This window comes from Indicator indicator, chromosome 21 (genome assembly GCF_027791375.1).
Source record: "Indicator indicator isolate 239-I01 chromosome 21, UM_Iind_1.1, whole genome shotgun sequence".
Taxonomy (NCBI): domain Eukaryota; kingdom Metazoa; phylum Chordata; class Aves; order Piciformes; family Indicatoridae; genus Indicator; species Indicator indicator.
This window is the reverse complement of record NC_072030.1, coordinates 14404929-14426996: the sequence shown is the minus strand read 5'-3', so window position 1 is coordinate 14426996 and position 22068 is coordinate 14404929. Positions and strand designations below refer to the sequence as shown.

Sequence of the window (22068 nt, the reverse complement as noted above, 5' to 3'; positions counted from 1 at the left end):
CCCTTGGGGATGTGGTTTAATAGCCAGGGAGGTGTTGGACTGGCTGCTCTTAGAGGGCTTTTCCAACCCAAACAGTTCTGTGATTCTCTGATTGTGTGACACCTCTCACCAAAGTGCTGCCATAGAATTCAGCAGCACTGCCAGGCACCCTGGTGCTTTCATCCCCTTTTATTCACCAAGGTGTCATTCTTTATTCAGGTGCAGAAGCTCCTCCATGTTCCAAAACTGCTCAGTACCTCCATGTTCCAAAACTGCTCAGTACAGAGGGAACACAGGAGAGAAAACCAAAACGTCCTTCCCGTGGCACACCAAGAACGTGTAGTGACCCTTTCAAGGCCATTAAATAACCCCAACCAAAGTGTGTTTCTTTTAGCAAACAAGAGGTAGGGAGGCAGAAGGGGGAGGGAGCATTGGCAGCTCTCACTGCAGCACCTGCTGAGGTCCATCTTGAGGGAGATGAGAAGATCACCATTATCCACATGGTGGAGATGCCAGCCTGGACACCTCAGAGCTTCCTCAGGCCAAGGTGCGTTCCCAGCTGCTTGGCTGCAGTCAGGCAGCTCCAAGTCTTCCAGGTGAGGCTTTCACAGTCTGTGTGATTCAGAGGTTGGGAAGAGGCTTAAGGAGGAGGACGGTGCTGCGACAGTATCAAAAAGTCTTTCAGCACTGCTGCTGCTGGAGAGCAGAGCCTGGGCTGGGAGGCGAGAGGGCGGAGGCGGCGCTGCCGAGCCGGCCGGCAGCGGGGCGGAGCGGGCAGAGGGAGGAGCGCTCAGACCGGCACCTTCTCCATCACGCCGCCCGTGACGTGCACCTCCTCCGCCTGCACCGTCACCGTGGCTGACTGCCCACAGATGTGCTGGTGGTCCTTCCAGTCCTGCCAGGGGAGAGAAGAGGGGCAGAGGTGTCGTGAAGAGAGGAGAAAAGGCTCTTGGAAAGCAGGCGGCCTGAAAACACTCAGAGAGCCCCGGCAGAAGCTGTGCTTGAGGAGCACCTGCTGCAGCCCAGCTGTGCTTGAGATCTCGACTGCATGGCCAGATGAGGCTAACCACAACAGGTTGTCCAAGGACGTGGTGGAGATCTCAACTGCATGGCCAGATGAGGCAAACCACAACAGGTTGCCCAAGGAGGTGGTGGAGTCACCATCCCTGGAGGTATTCAAGAAATGTGTGGACATAGCACTTGGGGACATGGCTTAGTGGCCATGGTGGTGTGGGGTTGATGGCTGGACTGGATGATCTCAGAGGGCTTTTCCAACCCAAACAATTCTCTGATTCTCTTCTATGGACAGCAAAGGAAGCACACACAGGGTCAGTATCAGAGCTGGAACCAAACTAAGCAGAAAGATGGATTCTCAACCCTCAAAACCAGTCCAGGCCATCAGTGCTAGGGAAAATCTACTAAACCAAAGTCAGAACCCTGACTTAAACCCTCTCCTGAAGGACAGTCACTGCACGTTCCCAAGGAACAGCCTCATTTCTGGTGTCACCTTTGAGAGGTGTGTGCCACTCCTGGAACCTTCCCCACCCCTTCCTTCCATCCACACACTGCCCCTGACCCGCAGGCCTGCCCTGTCACTGCCGCCTGGCTGGAGGATCGGGGCGGGGGGGGTGGGATGCTGGAGCTGCTGACCCTTACAAGGCTTGGGCTCTGGCTGTTCCTCTCTGGAGTAGGCAGAGCTCCTCCAGGGCCACACAGCCCCCTGCAGACCATGGGATCTGCCAAACTCACAAACAAGCTGGTACCTTCCTCTGGCAGAAGGTGGAGCAGTAGTTGACCTTGTGGCATCCTGTGCACTCGTTGGTTGCCTCCCGGCCGCAGTTGACACAGGACTGCTGTGAAAGGGGACAGCAAAGGGACCACGTCAGGCAGAACAACAACAAGGGGACCACCAGGGAGGTAAGAGGATGAGGTAACAGTGGTCAAGCTCCTTTTGCCAGCATATCACCAACACATGAGCACAAACCAAAGGAGCCCAGAGGTTCCTTCAGAGACCTGCTCTGCTCATCATGTGCCCCCTGGACTGTGCACTGGTGAGGCTACACTTCAAATCCTGGGCTCAGTTTTGTGTCCCTCACTCCAAGAAGGACATTGAGGAGCTGGAGCAGGTCCAGAGAAGGGTGACAAAGCTGGGGCAGGGTCTGGAGAACAGGAAGGGTGAGGAGCAGCTGAGGGAGCTGTGGTTGTTCAGCCTGGAAGAAAGGAGGCTAAGGGGAGACTTCTGGCTCTCTGCAACTCCCTGAAAGGAGGCTGGAGCCAGGTGGGGGTTGGTCTCTTCTCCCAAGGAACAAGCAACAGAACCAGAGGAAATGGCCTCAAGATGCCCCAGGGGAGGTTTAGGTTGGACACAGAGGGTTGTCAAAGCCTGACCCAGGCTGCCCAGGGCAGTGGTGCAGTCCCCATCCCTGGAGAGGTTGCAAAGCTATGGAGATGAAGCTCTGAGGGCCATGGTTTAGTGGTGCCCTGGCAGTGCTGGGTTAAGGGGTGGACTCCATGATGCTAAAGGTCTCTTCCAACCAAACAACTGTGTGATTCTATGATCCTAAAAATTAGGAGGCAGTATCAGGAGCAAGAATTTAAACCCAGAAGTAAGATGAGATATGATACATGGATGAGAAACCACACCTGCTTCAAAAGGATGCTTTTGTGCCTACCACTTTGTTCTTACATCAGTGACACCAATTAATATAACCTGTGTATTTAGGTGGAAACATCACTGAACTGTCACCAGAATAAGGACTTCACAGGGCCTCCTGTTTCCAGCTCATTAATTTCCTGACAGATCATTAACATGTCAGCTCCCTGACAGGAAGAGTTTCTCCCTGTGAAAGTGTCTGGAGCTCCACCAGCTGCTTCTCCAGACCTCACAGATTAACACTCAGCTCATCACACCCTCTGCTCACACCTCACCAAGGTGCCCACAGCTGCTGACTGGGCTGTGTTTGTAGTGCTGGTGTACAGGGGGGGCTCAGGCCACAAACAAGGAGCTTAAAGCTGCTCTTTGGCGTTTGCAAAGTTTGTCCCAAAGGATGGAGGATGGTCAGAACCTGGATGGGATTGAAAGGTATTGAAAAGAGTGTGTGGTGTCCCTGGAGATCCTGGAAAGACTACAGAGCTGGAAAAGCACAGAAGCTGTAAGGTCATAGAGTGGTTTGGGTTAGGAGGGACTTTATAGAGCATCTAGATCCAGCCATCTTTTGACAAGGGCTTGCAGTGATAGGACAAGGTTTGAACTGGAAGAGGGCAGATTTAGACTCGAGATTAGGAAGAAATTCTTGACAGTGAGGATGGTAAATCCCTGGAACAGGTTGCCCAGGGAGGTTGTAGATACCCCCTCCCTGAAGGTGTTCAAGCTTGGATGAGGCCTTGAGCAACCCTGCCCGTGGTGGGAAGGCAGGACCTAGATGATCTTCAAGGGCCCTTCCAATCCAAACCATTCTATGCTCTGTGATGGGATTCCATAAACATGAGACATCCCCAGCTTACCTTGATGATGATTTCTGTTTTCCCATCCACATCTTCTGTGGGTTGAAATAACTGGTTCTGATATTGCTGCAAGGAAATACACACCAGGCTTGTCATCCTGCAGCCAGGGAGTGACACAAGGCCTTGGAAAAGGTGCTCTCAGGGGAGGGTCCTGACAGAAAGGGTCCCTGCTTTCTGGCAAGACCAAAGCTGCAGCTGAAGAGGAAGCTACCTCTGCCCTTAGAGGAGAGGGACACTATGCCCTTAGGTGGAGACAGATGAAGGACTCTGTGAGAAAATGGTCTGAGGTGACCAACTGCCAACTATGTGCAGCATTCACTCAAATCCCTCTCCCACTCCTTCAAACTGGTGGCTGAGTTGCCCCAAGGGATCTGCATCCCCCACATGAGAACATAAGAAGTTAGGGAAGGGAACATGAGGAAAAAGCCATGGTAACAGGGCCAAGTGCCATTTCCTTGGGCCAAAGTTTGGTTTGAGTCCAGTGATCCTGAGCCAGTAGCAGACAGAAGAGTCTGGAGGGATGGCACAGGCCCACAGAATGGATTAGGGTAAAAACCAGGCAAAATTAACCCCCCCCAAGACTTTAGAAACAGCATCAACCACAACCACTATTCCTCCTTTTAACAGAAGCATAGGAGGGCTCTCAAGTGGTGTTTGAATGAAGCATTTCTCTGGAGAGGACTTCTAAAGTCCACTTTAGATCCACTTCAAACCAGTTCAGCTCCAGCCAGGTGCTGCTCCTGCTGCTGCTGTGCCATGAGTGGCCTGAGAGACAGGAGTTCTAAAGCAAAGACCTTCAAACCCGATCCTGATTGATGTGCTACCCCTGATTTTACTTACTGGGAACAGTTAAAAGGTCCAAAAGAAGCCCAGGCCCCACCTTCAGGTGAAGCAGGCTGAGCCAGGGGTGAGTACAAGCCAAGATCTAAGGAGATTAAAGGCTTAATTGACAGGTGTCTGGGCTGATGTCGCCGTGCTTACCCCCCTGTGAAATCCCAACCCTCAACCCACTCCCAAACCCATGACAAATTCCATTCAAATGAGAGATGGAGGGGAGAGGGAAACCTCCTGCTGTGGACTGAAGGACTGTGAGTTCTGCTGTTATTGGACAGAAAGGCAAGACCAGGCTAATGAGCAAGACAGGGCATGGGCACAGCACCCCAGTGTTCCCAGTACTGTGCAGGCAAAGCATCCTGCTTGGAAAACTCCAAAGGCTTATTTTGAGACCCAAAAGTGAGTCCAAGCCATGAGTTCTTGGGAATTAGAGCATCACAGAAGGGCAACAAAGCTGCTGAAGGGCCTGGAGAATAAGTCCTGTGATGAGCAGCTGAGGGAACTGGGGTTGTTTAGTCTGGAGAAAAGGAGGCTGAGGGGAGACCTTCTGGCTCTCTACAGCTACCTGAAAGGGAGGCTGGAGTCAGGTGGGGGTTGGGCTCTCCTCCCTGGTATCAGGTGATAAAACAAGAGGAAATAGCCTGAAATTGTGCCAGGGGAGGTTAAAGTTGGACATGAGGAACAATTTCTTTGCTTCAAGAATGGTGAGGCAGTGGAACAGGCTGCCCAGGGAGGTGGTGGAGTCCCCATCCCTGGAGGAGGTGTTCAAGAAATGTGTGGCCATGGCACTCAGGGACATGGTTCAGTGGCTGTGGTGGTGCTGGCTGAAGGTTGGACTGGATGATCTTAGAGGTCTTTTCCAACCAAGACCAATCCCTACCTCACTCCAATCTCCTTGCAGGGAGTTGCAGAGAGCCAGAAGGTCTCCCCTCAGCCTCCTTTTCTCCAGGCTCAACACCCCCAGCTCCCTCAGCTGCTCCTCACCAGCGCTGTTCTCCAGACCCTTCCCCAACTGCATTGCCCTTCTCTGGAGCTGCTCCAGTTCCTCAATGCCCTGCTTGAAGTGAGAGGCCCAAAACTGAACCCAAGATTCAAGGTGTGAGAAGAAAGAGGATCCAGCCCAGATACATCCATCCAGACTTCTTCAAAAAACTCAATAACCTCCAGTTCTTCACTGGTTTCCCTGCCACTTTGGAGTCCTCAGGCCATTATTGCATAATGGAGCTACATTTCTTAAATGCCTGACCCTTTTTAGGTTAATTTCATACTCTCTTAGCCCTGAATTGATTTAATCTCTCTAAAAAAGAATTCAGATGGCCCAGCTGTCAGCTGATTTAATCTCCCACCCTGTTTTTTGAGGGTCTGGGCTCTGCAAGCATCACTGCAGTACCCAGGGGGCTGCTGCAATGAAAAGCCCTTGTCCCATTTTGGCACTGATCCTTTTACCTTTCTCCAGAAAATCAGTTTAACATATTGCCTGAAGGCCTTTATTATCTTCTGGCACAGAGTTTGGTGAGCTCATGTATTCTCCCCCTCTTCAAGTTTATCTGATATAAGTGATGGCTTAATGCACACTCAAAAAAATTACACTCCCAGCACCCAGCCCTGTTTTTAATCCACTTCTTCAGGGCCAGAAGTCCAAAATATCTCTTTGAGAGACACTGAGCCTTTGGTGCCCTGCTCACTCCCCTCCTAAATATTTTTCCCTACATCAAAACATGCAGGAAACCCAACATCCAGATATAGCCTAGAGGTCTGAACACTCAGTACAGAGCACAGCTCCTGCTATTTCTAGGTCTGGTATTTCAAGGTCTTTCAAACAATTTCCAAACCCAAACCAACCAGGTCAACCAACCTGCTGCTAGCTGGGAGCAGGCTGGCTCCTTTGGAGTGGTTAATGAACTCCAAAGCTCATTAAATAACAATAAACACAACGCAGGGAGTGATTTGCAACATACAACAAGGGATGTAACCTGTGATTAAAAATTCTTAATGCTCAATTTACTGCTTTCTAGGAAGAGTGAAACCAAAGCAGCACACAAGAACCACACACACACAGAATGCATCAGGTTGGAAGGGACCCTCAGAGGTCATCTTGTCCAACCTCCCTGCAGTCAGCAGGGACATCTCCAACTACAGCAGGATGCTCAGGGCCCCAGCAAGTTCAACCTTGAATGTCTCCAGGGATGGGGCCCCAACATCTCTGGGTAACCTGTTCCAGGATTTCACCACTCTCCTGGTAAAGAACTTTCTACATGTTTGGTGCTCTGCTTCTCTACTCTGCTTAAACCTGGGGCCACCTCAGACCCCTCTGAGGGGCAGGAGAAAGCAGTGCTGTCCCCAGAGCTCTGTCCTCCCCTTTTGTCAGAGAGCAGAGGCCACCTCTTTCTTCTATAGGGTTAGAAGAGGGATATGGGCAGGAATATTGATAGGGATACAAGGTCAGAAGTGTTTGAACTCAACCTCCCCAAGAGCTGGGAGACTCAGCTGGGTGAGCAGCTCCACACCTCAGTGAAAACTAAAGAGGTGAATTATTCACAGCCACAGCACTAAATTTTGTCTGTCCACTTGGGAACCAGCCTGCTCCCAAGGGATTTCTTTAATCCCTCTATGTATTAAGTCACCCTTCCAGGAAGAGCTGAGTCCACAGCTCTGTTATAATTTAATCTGCTGCACAGCCTTTGCTCCATGGCTCTGCTACAATGACCCAGTCCTTGATGTCTAACTACCCAGGGACACTGCACAGGAACTCTGCAAGCTGCAGGCTCATCCTATCTCCACAGTAAACAGTCCCTTCCCAGCCTTCCTGCAGGTCCCCTTCAGATATGGAAAGGCTGCTCTAAGGTCTCCCTGGAGCCTTCTCCAGGCTGAACAGCCCCAACTCTCCCAGCCTGTCCCCATAGGAGAGCTGCTCCAGCCCTCTGATCATCCTCATGGCCTGCTCTGGACCCTCTCCAGCAGGTCCATGTCCTTGTGCTGGGGCCCCAGAGCTGGACACAGCAGAGCAGAGGAGCAGGATCTCCTCTCTCCATCTCTGGCCATGCTGCTTTGGATGCAGCCCAGGCTGCCATTGGCCTTCTGGGCAGCAAGTGCCCATTGCTGGCTCCTGTCCAGCTTCTCACCCACCTGCACCCCCAGGTCCTTCTCTGCAGGGCTGCTCTCAATCATCCCACAGCCTGGGTTGATGTCAGGCTGAAATGCCCTGACCCAAGTGCAGGACCTTGTATTTTGCCTTATTGAACCTCGTGAGGTTCTCCTGAGCCCAGTTCTTCATCCTGCCTAGGTCCCTCTGGATGGCATCCTGTCCTCTAGTCTTATCAGCCACAGCCCTCACCTTGGTATCACCTGCAAACTTGCTGAGAGTGCACTCAATCTCACTGTATCATTGATGAAGATACTGAACATCACTGGTCCCAGTACAGACCCCTGAGGGGCACCACTGGTCCAGCAAAAAGCAATCCCCACTGAAGGGTGAAGATGCCTCTCTTTCTGCCTTTCAGAAACTCTCAAAAACACCAGTGTGACCACAAACACACCCGGGGTGGGAAAGAGACTTGCAACACAAATCAGAGAATGGAATCAGAAAAGCTCCTCTGACCATGGCAAAAGCAGACAGCCTGGTCCTTGGTATCTATTGTAACTGTCCCCAACACCTGTGGCCAAACCCTCAGAGTTTCTTCCAGAAATAGAATTCACTGGAAGAAATGTAGTGAAAGCTACCTGCATCATCACCCTGTTGGATCCAGAAGCTGCCACACAGCAGCAAGTTGCCACACTTGTGCCATGGCAAGCATTGGATCAGAACACAGAACTCTTGAGGTTCCCAAGGGGGATGGTGAGACACACCAGGTGTAACTGGGAGTCAAGAGCTACTGGGAAAGGGCTGCCCCTTGAAACAAACACCCTTGCCTGGTAAAGTCAGTGCTTTAATCAACACAGAGGAGGGATTTTAACTCCCCCTTCCAGGTCAAGAAGAAACTAGAAGTACACCAAGATGGGGTTTGGATCAGAGGGCATGGACTCAACCATTCCAGGAAGCATTGCAAGGACAAGCAGAAAGGAAGAGAGCACAAAGTGAGAAAGCAGCAGAGAGCAGAGTTAACAGAGTCAGATGTTGAACCCTAAACTGTTTCAAAGCTTCCAAAGCCTTGGTGCCCCACACTCTACACAGCTTTCAGCAGCAGACATCCTAAAGCAGGCCAGCAGCACCAACACCCACTCTGCCCAGGCAGGAGGCAGGGAAGAAGTAGGAGACTCCAATGTGTCACACACCTACACATGAAGGATGCAGCATACAGAAGAGTTTAGCAGAGACAACGTGGCAAAGAATACCAAAGGACTGCTGCAAGGACTGCCCTAGGGGTTCTCAGCTCTCAGCAAAGTCTTCCACACACATCTCTTCAAGGTCTCTCTCTTGCTGCACACTTGTGCCTATGGAGTCAGTGGAAAGCTGATGTTAGCAACAATTCTGATGGCACCAGCAGGCAGTGGAGTGCAGGAGGGGAGGGCACTGGCCAGCCAAAGTGACCATTCACAGGACATGGACCCCCAGCTCTCTCCCTCAAGTCCATACCAGCACCTCTGGGTCTGGGAGAGAAGGGGAAAACACTCAGCAGGGCACAGAGGCAGAATTGGGGTGCATGCAGGAGCTGGGGCCAAGGAGAATCCAGGGTCCCTACCAGGTGTCAGTTAGAAAGAAGAGGGGAGAACAGGGCAGTCCTTGCAGATCAGCCCTTATGGAGGAGAAAGGGCCACTGGGCACCAATATTCCTGTAAAGCCTCACTACAGGCCTCATGTGAGGTCAGCTTTGCTTGCACACTGCTCAGCAGAACACCTCTCCATTCTGCTGCTTGGTCTCCCCAGGAACTCCACAGCTTGCTGGTCTTTTCTTTCTCTGCTTCTTTGGACCATCAAAAGCCTCTTTGACAGCCCAGCTCAGCTGATGGAAAGAAGCAGTCACCACAGGCCTGAAGATCACCATACCTCCTACACCAGGGTTCAGTGCCCACATCTCAAACTCAGGATTCTCTAACACTCAACAGTTTGTGGCCTGCTACCCACAGCCCTAGAATCCCAGAACGCTCTTGGCCTTTCTTCATGCTACCAGCAACTCAGAAAGATTTCTCTTGGCAATGCTGCCCCTCGAGGCATTGAGAAACAATTCCTAAAGGCCACCACAGTTACAGCCAGTAACAACCAACCCCACTCTGTCCACCACCCAGCCACGACACAGCCCTTAGCCAAGTCATCTCGCCTCCTCTGCCATCATTACCTCTTTCCTCTCTACATCAGCTTGGATTTTGGCTTGTGTGACAGCGGCCTCACGGAAGGAGGAGCTGGCCTGCTTGGCCTGCTCAATCAGAGTCTTCAGCTGCTGGGCTGTGGTGAGCAAGGAGCTGACAGTCTCCTCCAGGTACAGCCAGCTGCGCTGCTCCGTCACCTCCAGCCTGCTCACCACCGAAGGGGAGGTGGTTTTGGTGGGGGTGGTGGGGGGCACTGCCAGGGCAGGCAGCGAGGTTAGCACTGCAGAGAAAGGAAGAAAAGGAAAACAGGCAGAATTAGGGGGTTTAACCTCCATAATGTTGTGGGTTTGGTGTGTGCTGGGGTGGCTTTGTTTTGTTGTTGCTTGGTTGTTTACAACAGGATCCAGGCCGGCCAGATTTTGGCTAACCCAACGGCACAGAACTGGTCTGTGCAGAACAAGCCTTGAGGCACTCTCCACAGAGGCACTGTTGGACTCTCTCCAGTAGTTCCCTGTCATTCCTGAACTGGGGAGCCCAGAGCTGGACACAATACTCCAAGTGCAACCTCAACAGAGCAGAGCAGAGGGGGAAGAGAACCTCCCTCCACACACTCTTCTTCATGAGCCCCAGGAGACCACTGGCATTCTTGACCACAAGGGCACATTGCTGGCTCAGGGGAAACTTCATCCAACAGCACTGCCAGGTCCTTCTCTGTGGAGCTGCTCTCCAGCAGGTCACTCCTCACCTGTACTGGTGCAGGAGGTTGTTCCTCCTCAGGTGCAGGACTCTCAACTTGCCCTGGTTGAATTTCATGAAGTTCACCTCTGCCCATCAGTAATAGTATGTTAACAGGGGCACAGAAGAATGCATACTCCTGACCCAGCTGTTCACTCCAGGATGGAATGAGCACCGCTCAGAACTGCTGCAGAGAGGCACAGTGAAGGCAGCATTCCCAGGAACTCCTCCACCATCTAATGGTTCCCTTAACTATCACCAAAGCAAGGTTGTAAGAAGAGATTTGGTGAACTATGCTGATGTCACTCTACTGGTGGCAATTGTCAGTCTGCAAAGCTGTCAAAAATAGGCACCAATCCACACCACACTGCTCTGAATTCTGATCTTAACCATCACCCATGGCCCAAGACTGCAATAAATCCAAGGCAGTCACCATCACCTCAAGGTTACCACGTGGGACAAACATCACTTTCCAAAACCACCTGTTGGGAAAACCCTCTAAAAAACCCTCAACACTGAAATTTCTCCAGACTCCTTCAACCTGGATCCTCCCCATAAAAAAAAAAAAAAATTATGGCTGTAAAAAGTACACACACCACACAGGAACACCAACAATGGTAATAAAAGGGATTCACAGCTATATGGATCATTTCAAAGATCCTGGAAATTCTGAAAGCTCTCCTTGCCTAATCCCAAAGGAGAGGGGGAATGCACCCAGCTCTGATGGAGGACTCTTCCTGGAAACAAGCAGGCTGAGGGAAGACCTCACTGCTCTCTACAGCTCCCTGAAAGGGATAAGAATGAGAGGAAACAGCCTGAAATTGTGCCAGGGGAGGTTGAGGTTGGATATGTGGAACAATTTCTTTCTTGAAAGAGTGATTAGGCATTGGAACAGGCTGCCCAGGGAGGTGGAAGAGTCACCATCCCTGCTGGTGTTCAAGAAATGTGTAGACATGGCACTTGGGGACATGGTTTAATGCTATGGTGGTGCTGGGTTGAGGGCTGGACTCGATGACCTTAGAGGTCTTTTCCAACCCAAACAATTCTGTGGTTCTATGAAGTTTAAACCTGACCATCTCCTGATACTCACTTTACATTAACTGTGTTGGAGACTTTTCAAGAAAGAAACTTGTAAAACATCTGCAGACAAACAGGACTTCTCACAAGACTGCTCTGAACACTGATTACCTCCTCAAACTGCGATTAAGGGTATTAACACTTTTTTTCAGGTCATACCTGGTAGTTTTCCATACAAGCAGCAAAAGCTGAAAGAATCCAGCAGAGACCTGGAAAAGGAGAACAAGTCCCAACCCCACGGTGCTGCAGGTCAGGGTGTGTTGGATGTGTGACCCTCCTGACAGCACTGTCAGCTCCCCCAGGGGTAAACGGACATTTCATGCTCAACAGCCCTTAATTAAAACCTTAATTTCCATCAATTTGCACATGACTGGTGTAGAACTATTTGCACTTAGATATGAGTAAGAGATAACCCTGGTCTTTTCCTCAGGAGCTGTTTGCAGAAGAGCTTTTCCCCCTGCTGCACAATATTTACCCCAACGGCAGTGTTTGATAAGGAAGAATTGATAAGAGGAATTGCTTCCTCATTTTGGCAGAGGTCCATCAGTCCAGAGAAAAAAAAAAAAACCCAACCAGCCTTTAATTAGTAACATCAAGATCTGACTAAGATTTAGACCTACAAGATTTAATTCTAGGCAGAGCAGGAATGCACTGCCCTGCTCCGAGGAAGGAAATAGAAGGTTGCATGGTGGGGAGAACACAGGCTTTGGAAAGAGCAAACTGCAGGAGGAAAGAGAAGTGTTTGCATCATGTTTACATCACCTTTTCTCACTGCAAGAAGGACACTGAGGGGCTCTAGCAGCTCCAGAGAAGGGCAATAAAGCTGGGGAAAGGTCTGGAGAACAGGGCTGGTGAGGAGCAGCTGAGGCACCTGGGGTTGTTCAGCCTGGACAAAAGGTTCTCTGCATCTCCCTGAAAGGAGTTTGGAGCCAGATGGGGGTCAGTGTCTTCTCCCAAGGAACAAATGATAGAACAAGAGGAAACAGCCTCAAGTTGCCCCAGGGGAGGTTTAGTTTGGACATGAAGAACAATTTCTGCCCACTCTTCCTCTTCCTTTCTTTCCATCTCTTCCTTTCTTTCTGTCTCTTCCTTCCTTCCTCCCTCCTTCCCTCCCTCTCTTCCTCTCTTGCTCTTCCACTTTCTCTCCCTCCTTCTCCTCTCTTGCTCTTCCACTTTCTCTCCCTCCTTCTCCTCTCTTTCTCTTTTCCCTATTTTGGAAGGGCAGGAAACTGTGAGATGATTTAAGGAGCAGGATCACAACAGCCTCCTCTGGTAGCACCCAACAAATCAAAGATCTCAACAAGGGAGTGAAAAGCTTCTCACAGAGTGGAAAATCCGTTTGTCTAAACCATAACTACCAACAGAGGTTTTCTGCCTCTGTCTTGTTCCCCTTGCTGAGAAAGAGTAGAGAGTAAATTGAAGCACTGCTAACCATGTCTCATGATGGACATCCAACATACCAATTTTGGGATGAGCTGTTGGGAGAGCAGCCTCAGGAAAAGGTGAGATCTGGCAGTTCTCCTGGTAGCTGGGGTAGTGAGGCTCTGGGTGACTGACCCGGCAAGGCTGCTGGACATTGGTGTCCTGAACTGCAGAACAACAACAACAGCATCATCAGTCATGGCTGACAGGGCTGGCAGGCACTGCCCAGGCTTCTTCCACCCACATCTTTAACATTTTCTACAAATCTGAAAGGCAAATGTCACTGCTGGCCTCTAGCCCACACTGAAAGATTTACAGTCATCACACAGATGACTCTCACCATAACCACACATGGCTCTCAGAGCAGGACAGATCCCTCAGCAGAGCTCACAGCTATTATTTTAGGACAAAGGAAGAGTGAAAAAATTGCCAGAGATGAGCATAAAGCCCTAGAAATCAGCAGAGGTGGACATCAGCAGAGGTGGACTTCAGCAGCTGCAACATGTGGACAAAGCTTCTAACTCCTGTGCAACTGGCATTTCAAGCTGCTGAAATCATCTCAAAGGCAGGACAGCAGGTTACAGACAGTCCCTCTGCAAGCTCCTGAGAAATAAAATCCTTCCTGCAGCACTCAGAATGCTTCTTCCTATAACAATGGGTGTCCAAACTCTTTTTCCCCTCCCTCCCAGGGCTGTCTGGCAGACAAGCACCTGAACTCTTACCAGTGGCTCCTGTGAAGACATCCCCCTGGGATGGGCTCTCCGAGATAATTGCTGTGGCTTCCACTGTGGACGTGCGGTCGAAGGTCAGAGCACCAGAGGTAGTGATCTGTCCAGAAGGAGTCACAGTGACTGCAAATGTTAGAAGGATTTTCAGAATTAATGCTCAGCATGGAGGCTTTGGCTGTTTAGCTGCTGATACCTCTGCTCTGGATAGTCCAAAGCCAGAGGGCTCACAGATTTCACTACCTACAGATTCCAGCACCTGCAAGAAAGCTGGTGAGGGACTTTTTATAAGGGCTTGCAGTGATAGCAGGAGGGGAGATGGCTTTGAGCTGGAAGAGGGGACTCTGAGACTGGAGATTAGGAAGAAATTCTTGACAGTGAGGGTGGTGAGACACTGGAACAGGTTGCCCAGGGAGGCTGTGGATGCTCCCTCCCTGGAAGTATTCAAGGCCAAGATGGGTGAGGCCTTGAGTAACCTGGGAGGGTGGGAAGGGGGTTGGAACACAGCAGGGGGGTTGGAACCAGATGATTTTTAAGGTCCCTTCCAACCCAAAATCATTCTATGATCAACCAGGCTGTGATGACCCAGGTCTGGATCTCACTTATGACCATACAACTGGAAATGGAGATAAAAGCCCCACTTGGCTCCAGAAGGCACTGCTGGCCTCCTGCTCTCTGTTCTCTGGCAGTACAAGGCCAGAGTGTTCATGCTGCCTCCCAAATCTCCACCTTTCCAATTATTATTTGAGAAAAAACATTAACACCTACTAGAAAGATTCAGCAGGGTCACAAAACCCATCAGCTGCTGGCTGATCCTGATTTATTACTTTAGCATAAGTGGATCTTACTACTTACATCAACATAAAGCCCCTTGACTTTACAACTAGTTGTAGGACAGTTTGGTTAGCTGGGCAGTTCTAGCCTACAGAGAGTGATGTCATATCCAAGGAACACATCACAAAATCCTTTTGGATGGATATACCTGAGTGGCTCCAAAGTGTTAAAAACCCTTTTGAAAAAGGGGTTAATTAACCTGGCACTGTTAGCTGGCAAAGAGATGATTCTGTGGCACCCTGCTCAGCCAGAAGGAGTTTTGACACACACAATAATTCAGTTTTAAGACACCGTGGCTGCAGATTCCTGCCTGGTGAAATATGTGGCTGCCACCAAATCAAGGAGATCTCCTCTCTCCCAGTGCCAGCACGAGCAACTTCACAGCACCCTCCAGTAACAAACCAACACCAAAACAAATTAAACCTATTTGGGGGATTAAAAAAAACCCCAACAACCCAAAGTCTACAGAATCCTTGTGTCTTCTCTTCCTGCTCTTGCTGATCATCTGATCCTAATTTTAGCTGCTCTGTTTTGGCTCTCTGTTGCTTCCTCCTCAAATCCACTGCCTAATGTTACCATCCAGATGAGAGCAGTGGGAAACATGAACCTGACAGGGAATGTGTGAGCTGGATGAGCTTGCAAATGAATTTCTCTCCTCACACAGATGGCTTGATGATCAAAACCAGTAAGTAACAAAGCTGAGTGCTCGAGAGGAATGTGGAGATGAAAGCATCACCTTCTGCCTGCTTCATTAACAACTTTCAGGCTATGGATTTCATTTCAGCTGCTCAGAGCTACTCCTCTAGGTATTTCAAGAAGAAACAGCAGAAATCTTACTTCACAGCCCCCACCCACTAGCTTCTGGAGGACAAAAGCTGAGCTCAGGGTGGGGGTTTCTGGCAGGGCAGTGAAGGGCCAGCCTTCCCCTCAACCTCATATCAACAGGAGGAAATGTCTCAATTGTCATTTGTGAAGAACCCACCTGAAACCCAGTAGAGATCAAGGATTTCACAACTCCCTGCCACTGCCAGGCTGAGAAAGCAGCTAGAGGGGGAAAAATATGACTCTCTCAGACCTCTCAGAACACAATAGGAAACCTCCTGCTGACTGCAAAAGGATGTTGAGGTGCTCAAAACCAAGCCTCCTGGAGCTCTAGAGCTGCACTTCTTCCTACTCAACCTGCAGGCTAGTTTCTACACAATAGGAAGTGACATTAGCTCAAGACCCTGAGTCAGTAAAACCACCCAGGGAAAAGGAAGTGGCAAGAAACAAGACATTTTTCTCAGCTGCCCAGTTCCAAGGGCCACCTGACAGACCTAAAATAGCTAGTGTGGCAATTCTTCATCCAAAAAAGGAAGCAATTTTGACCAGGAGAAAAGAACCTACATGTAGTAGCAGCTGTGGCAGGAAGCAGAGTGATGTTTTTGGGGCAATCCTTCTTCACTGGAGTTGCAGGCATCTCATTATCTTTTTTCCTCCTTTTATAGGGCACAAAGAGTCGGACAGGGCCACTCTAAGCAAAACACACCAAAAAGAGAGAAGAAAAAGAGAAAAAGAGGAAAAGGCATTAGCTGAGGAATCTCTCTGGGGACTTTGGGTTTGCTCTCACCTTTGCAGACACAGCTAAGGTCATGCAGCATGTGTCCTACCCATGGAAGATGTGTGGTTTGCAACAACTGACCAAGAAACTTGGAGTTCTCCAAAGTAAAAGAACTCTGGTGGAGGGAAAAAAGTTATGTTCAGCTCCCTCCTGCTGAAGAGGCACAAATTCAGCATCTTCCCACTGTTGTGTGAGGAGCAGAACTGGGAAGATGATGGCAGGGGAAGGAGGGGCAGGGGAAGGGAAAGTTTGAGGTCTAGGAAACAAGCAAATCATCCAGTTCATAGCAGAAAAGAAATGCAAAACACCAAGTAACACTGAAGGCTTCTGCTTTCAAGACTTTAACCTTGTTTTGGAAGCAAACAAACAACAAACCAAACCTGAAACCAACCAACCAATCAATCCACCACCCACCTACCAACCAACCCAAGCAGTTTAATGTGAAAATACAGATCCAACTTTGAGTCCTATATCAATTTCTTACAAAAACCATTTTTTCCAGCTCAAAAAAATTGTGGCATTTGAGCCAATAAAACCCCTCCTTTCTTTATGAAGCATGGACAAAGCAACCCCAATACTCATGAGCACTTCTAGGGTGCTCATGACCTGCTCACACATGGCAGCTTGACTGATGAAATTTGAAACTAATGGGTGTAAAACCTGCAGCTCACCAGAGTCATGTCATCACAGCAGGCAGCACAAGTGCAAGAGGCAGCATGAGGGTTTAAAATCCCATCCTGCAATGAAAAGATCATAGTCAGCATTAGAGTCACCCAAACCACCAAGAGCATGAGTGAATTCTGCTAGAAGATCCAGACAGCTTCCAGAAACCTACCAACTCCTTCCTAGGGTTAGCCCTGTGTGGTAGCAGAGAGGCTGCTCCCCTGCATTATGGGGATGGAGTGAGTGGTTGGGATGAGAGTGAAGGAAGACCAATCCATTTTCAAATTAAAATTGTGAATTTGAGATTTTATGAAGTTTCTGCACGAGCAGAAGCCAATCTTTAAGCCTAATGGCAATGCCAAATTCTCCACAAGACTCCTGGAGACAGCAGGAAGTATAGCACTTGATGATTAGAGAGCTGGAGCTCTCTATGGAGACAGCCTGAGACAGTTGGGGTTGTTAAGCCTGGAGAAGGTTCCAAGAAGAGCTTAGAACAGCCTTCCAGTACCTGAAGGGGGCTACAGGGGAGCTGGGGATGGGCCTTTTAGAAGGGCTTGGTGGTGATGGCTTTGAGCTGGAAGAGGAGAGATTTAGACTGGAGTTTAGGGACAATTTTTTTACAGTGAGGGTGGTGAGCCACTGGAACAGGTTGCCCAGGGAGGTTGTAGGTGGACTCCATCCTGCTCAAGCTGGAACCCCTCCTCAAGCACAAGCTTGTGCTGTTTGAAAACACACCCAGAAAAACTCCTCTCACATCAGCAGTTCTCAACCAAATCACAACTCTGCCGCCGAGCTGCCATCACACCCCAGCTTGGGCTGCAGCAGGGGGCAGACTCTGCCCTGACTCCACCTGCCCCTTCCAGCAGCAGAAGAGGAGAAAGCAAACTCAGCCTTACATGGATAAGGCACTGCAGAGGCCTCCCAGCATAGCGGATGCTCCTCTTCCAGTCCTTGCTGCTGGCTCGTCCTGCCATCGCCTCAAACTCCGTGGGGCTGTACCAGTTGTTCCCTTGCTTAATGCACCTCCCCCGGCCCCCTGCAATGCCAAGTGAAGGAAGACATTGGTAGGAAAGCTGGAGAATCATTTTCTCCCACTTGTTTATGGAACTGAAGACTGAAACTGGGACATAAGAGCCATCAGCAAACATGCCCATCTGCTGTGTCTCACTACTCTAGGTAACCATGCCCATTCATCATGGATCAATGGCAGAGGTCAAGGGGTTGAGGTTCAACAAGGCCAAGTGCCTGGTCCTGCACTTGAGTCACAACCACCCCATGAAGGCTTCAGGTTGAGGCAGAGTGGCTGGAAACTGCCCAGCAGAGAAAGACCTGGGGGGGCTGGTTGTAGTGGCTGGAGATGAGCCAGCATGTGGTGAGGTGGCCAAGAAGGCCACCAGCTTCCTGACTTGGATCAGCAATGGTGTGGCCAGCAGCACCATGGCAAGGATTGTCTCCCTGGACTGGGCACTGGTGAGGTCACACATCAAATCCTAGGTTGTTTTGGGCCCCTCACTCCAAGGACATTGAGGGGTTGGAGTGGGTCCAGAGAAGGGCAACACAGGTGGGGAAGGGTCTGGAGAACACAGCTGGTGAGGAGCAGCTGAGGGAGCTGGGGGTGTTCAGCCTGGAGAAAAGGAGGCTGAGGGGAGACCTTCTGGCTCTCTGCAACTCCCTGCAAGGAGGCTGGAGCCAGATGGGGGTCAGACTCTTCTCCCAAGGAACAAGTGATAGGACAAGAGGAAATGATCTCAAGTTGCCCCAAGGAAGGTTTGGGTCAGACAAGAGGAACAACTTCTTGCCCTTGAGGGTTGTTCAAGCCTGGCTGGGGCTGCCCAGGGTAGTGGTGGAGTCCCCATCCCTCAGAGATGTGCTGAGGGCCATGGTTTAACACCAGACTTGGTAGAGTTAGAGAATGCTTAGACCCAATGATCATAGTAAGTCTTTTCCAAGCAAAACAGTTCTAGGGTTCTAAGAAGGTTGCTCTTACCTGAGCCAAGTCTGTTCTTATAGAGAATGCCACTGATGTTCCTGCACCTCACTGGGAGCTCATTCTCATACACAGATGGGTCCCAGTTGTACTTGGTTCCAGTCTTCCCTTGGACAGATGCTAAAGGGGCAGGAGGAGACTGTGGTCCTTTGGAAAAAAAAAAAACAAACACAACAAAACAAAACAAAGAGAAAATAAATGTTATAGCAATCAAAAAGCACCTGGCTGCACCTTGACATGCTCAGCTCAGGCAACCACATCAAGCAGTGAACTGGAGCAGCTCACACCTCCCCACAGCACCAAGTTCTGTGGTACACCACAAAAAAAAGGCAGCTGGAATGTTCTCCAAATGACTGAAAATAAAACAAAGTGCATCTTAGGGAAGACTCTTAACAGCTCATGAAATGCTGAGGTTGTAATCTGCAGCTGGTTGGTCCTTCTCCTTCCCAGAGGATGATCCTGGAAGGTGTTTTGAGGCTGCTGAAGGTTTGCCACCGTGTGGGGAGAAAGGGCCAAGCAGCTGTGAACAAAACCTTAGCAATAAAGAAAGACATCAGCTCTTGTGACTCTAAATATCAGCAACTGGCAGGAATGGAGAGAAAATTCTATTCAAGGACCCTTTAAAATGAACCCAGATGCAGAGGTAGGAGAATCCTATTTTTATTAGCAGTATTAAAATCTGCTTTTGGGGGTGGGATGGGTGTAGAAAGGTTAAGGGACAGCCCAGCAACAGAGCCTTTCAAGAGGCTTATTTTGCAAGGATTAGGGCAAAGAATAAGAAAATTAAATGTATTTCTGACAGAAAAAAAACCCCAACCAACCAACCAAGCAAGTAAGTATTCTTCTACTCCCAAGAAACACAATAAAATGGGGACAAATAATCCTTACATGGCACCTGCATCAATTTATGCACAGAAAACGGTTTTTAATCCTAGAAACAGTTAATGTGGAGAAAAAGCAACCTCTCCAGCAGGATGATGCTTCAAGAACACATTGCCTTATACCTGGTGTGAGAGGTGCTGATGGCCCCTTCAACCCTGTGGTTTCCACAATGCTGCCATCTGTGTGAACCACTATGAGAGTGGCTTTCTCAGTGTTCAAGCTGTCCCCAATTTGGAGGGCTGTTCTCCCAGACTAGAGAAGGAATAAAGAGCTGAAATTAATCAAGCATCAGTGTTATTTTAGCATCCCCCCAAATCTTCACAAGGCACCCTCAAACTCCCATCAGTACAGCAGTTACTAGGTCAGTTTTGGAGGTTTCAGCCAACCAAATGCCACAGTTAGGTGTTGCAGGTCATCAGTTCCATTACAGAATGAGTTTGTGAGGATGGAAAGGTAAAAAGAAGCCTCTCCACGTGATAAAGAAGAAAGTGATGTCCCCCAGCTAGTGAATTTGTGGCTTAGAGCCTGTATACTGCAATAGAACAGAAGCACAGAATGCACTGGGATAGAAGGGGCCTTCAAAGGTCATGCAGTCCAGCTCCCCTGCAGTAAGCAGGGATATCTGACTAGATCATGTCCCATCAGAGTCCCATCAAGCCTGACTTTGAATGTCTCCATGGATGGGTCCTCCACCACCTCCCTGGGCAACCTTTTCCAGTCTTCACCACCCTCATAGTAAAAAAACTTCCTAATGTCCAATCTAAATCAACCCTTCCTGAGTTTCAAACCATTGCCCCTTGTCCTACTGCTACAAGGCCTTCTAAACAATCCCTCCCCAGCTTTCTTGTAGAGCCCCTTCACATACTGAAACGCCTCCCTGGAGCTTTCTCTTCTCCAGGCTGAACAACCCCAACTCTCTCAGCCTGTCAAGAATTCTCTAGAACAAGAAAAAAAAAATCTAAGATCCATACCTGATGCCAGAGGACTGTGACATCATCTTCCTCTTAGCTATTTGGAGCTTCAGAAAATGTTTCATACAGTCCTAAACTCATCTTTGACCTTCCTACAGCTCAAACACAAAGCAAGCTCTTCATTCCCACTAAAAAAGGTACTTGGGACTTTGCTAGGGCCTCAGCTGAAAGGACTTACCAGCACATGGCCTGAAATTGAAGCTGCATTTGCCACAGATGTAGTGAAAACATTGTCTGCGGAGGCACCAACGTTGGCTACTGTCACTGTGGTGACTTCTGAAATGTAAACCAGACACAAAGTCAGTGTTCTTCTGCACCCAGAGAGCCTGATAAAACTGCAAAAAAAAAAAAAAAAAACAAAAAACAAACTGCATTTTCTTCTTCCTTCCTATTCACAATTAACCTTCTTTTTCAGGGCACCTTTAAGTTGTAATAAACAGAGTCATTCTAATTTGTGTCAAGCTTTGGGCTGAACATGCTTTAACTTCCTTGAGACCACAGCAGGAGTTATCAGCATGTGAGAAACTAAGGGAAGAATAATTATTGTTAAGTCTAGTTACAGATGTGTCTTCTCACTGCAAAGGGGTCAGACTAAATGACCTTTAAAGGTCCCTTCCCACCAAAAAAAAAAACCAAAGTGTGATTCATTTTATTACAAGAGAGCTGACTGGAAAACATCAGGAGAATGTCTGGCTCTCCCTCTGCCATATATTAATTTATGAGGTGTCACTAGCTACACGCTTGCTTCAGTTACAGAGAATCATTAAGGTTGGGAAAGACCTCTAAAATCATCAAGCCCAACTAAAATCGTCAAGTCCAACCTTCTAACCAGGGAGGTTTCAGTACCTGGTGAGGTACTGAAGGGCTGAGTGAAAAACCACCACTGAAGCTCATAGGGAGATATGGATCTAGGTAGGAAGGACTCTGCTATCAGCTTGCCTTCAAAACTCTGCGTGTTTCAGGGCACATTGCTGACGGGACACAGGGTCAGGTTAACTTGAGATGCACAGCGGCAGCTCTGGCTCATTTTACGTGAGGTTGTGTAGTGTGAAAGGGAGCCGGGTGTGATTTTCTCAGGGAGGGAAGGCGACTCCAGCCCAGCTGGGAGTCACTGCACCCTGAGGGGAATGACTCCACTTGTACACCGAGCGGGCCCCGAGGTGTGTGGCGGGGACTGCCGGCTCCAGCCCGGAGCACCGGAGCGGTTGTGAGAGCCGAGGGGCCCCCGTCCCTCACGGCTGGATGGCGCTGGAGCCCCCGGTGCTCAGGCGACGGCGCTGAGGGCAGCGGCGCATGCGCGTTCCGCCCGCCCTGACCTGCGAAGGCGGTTGCGGCCTCATCGGCGTTAGGCAGGGGCTCTGCTCCCATCTCCATGTGTTCGGCATCTGCCGCCATCACCGTCACCTGCGCCGCCGCCTGCTCCTCCTCCTCCTCTTCGGGCTCCGCCTTCGAGGCCGCGGCTTGCTGCGGCTGCTGCTGTTGTTCGGGTTCCTCCCCGGCCGCCGCAGCTGCCGCCGCTGCCGCCACTGCCGCCGCTTCCGCTAAGCCCAGCTGCTTCGCCGCCGACTCGGCGTCCTCCATCCGAGGCGGCCAGCGGCGGCGGGGGAGCCG

The 22068-nt window shown here is 49.8% G+C and overlaps 1 protein-coding gene across 1 annotated transcript; it reads right to left on the bottom strand.

Moving 5' to 3' along the window:
• Positions 1–769: 769 nt before the first annotated feature.
• Positions 770–22038, bottom strand: DEAF1 (DEAF1 transcription factor). The gene is made up of 12 exons (XM_054390562.1): positions 21774–22038; positions 20636–20733; positions 19609–19738; positions 18605–18751; positions 17514–17653; positions 16626–16691; positions 15741–15867; positions 13518–13646; positions 12834–12962; positions 9591–9841; positions 1743–1832; positions 770–874 (listed from the first exon to the last, which is right to left on the bottom strand). The coding sequence occupies exons 1-12, from the start codon at positions 22036–22038 to the stop codon at positions 770–772; spliced, it is 1677 nt and encodes a 558-aa protein (XP_054246537.1).
• Positions 22039–22068: the final 30 nt, after the last annotated feature.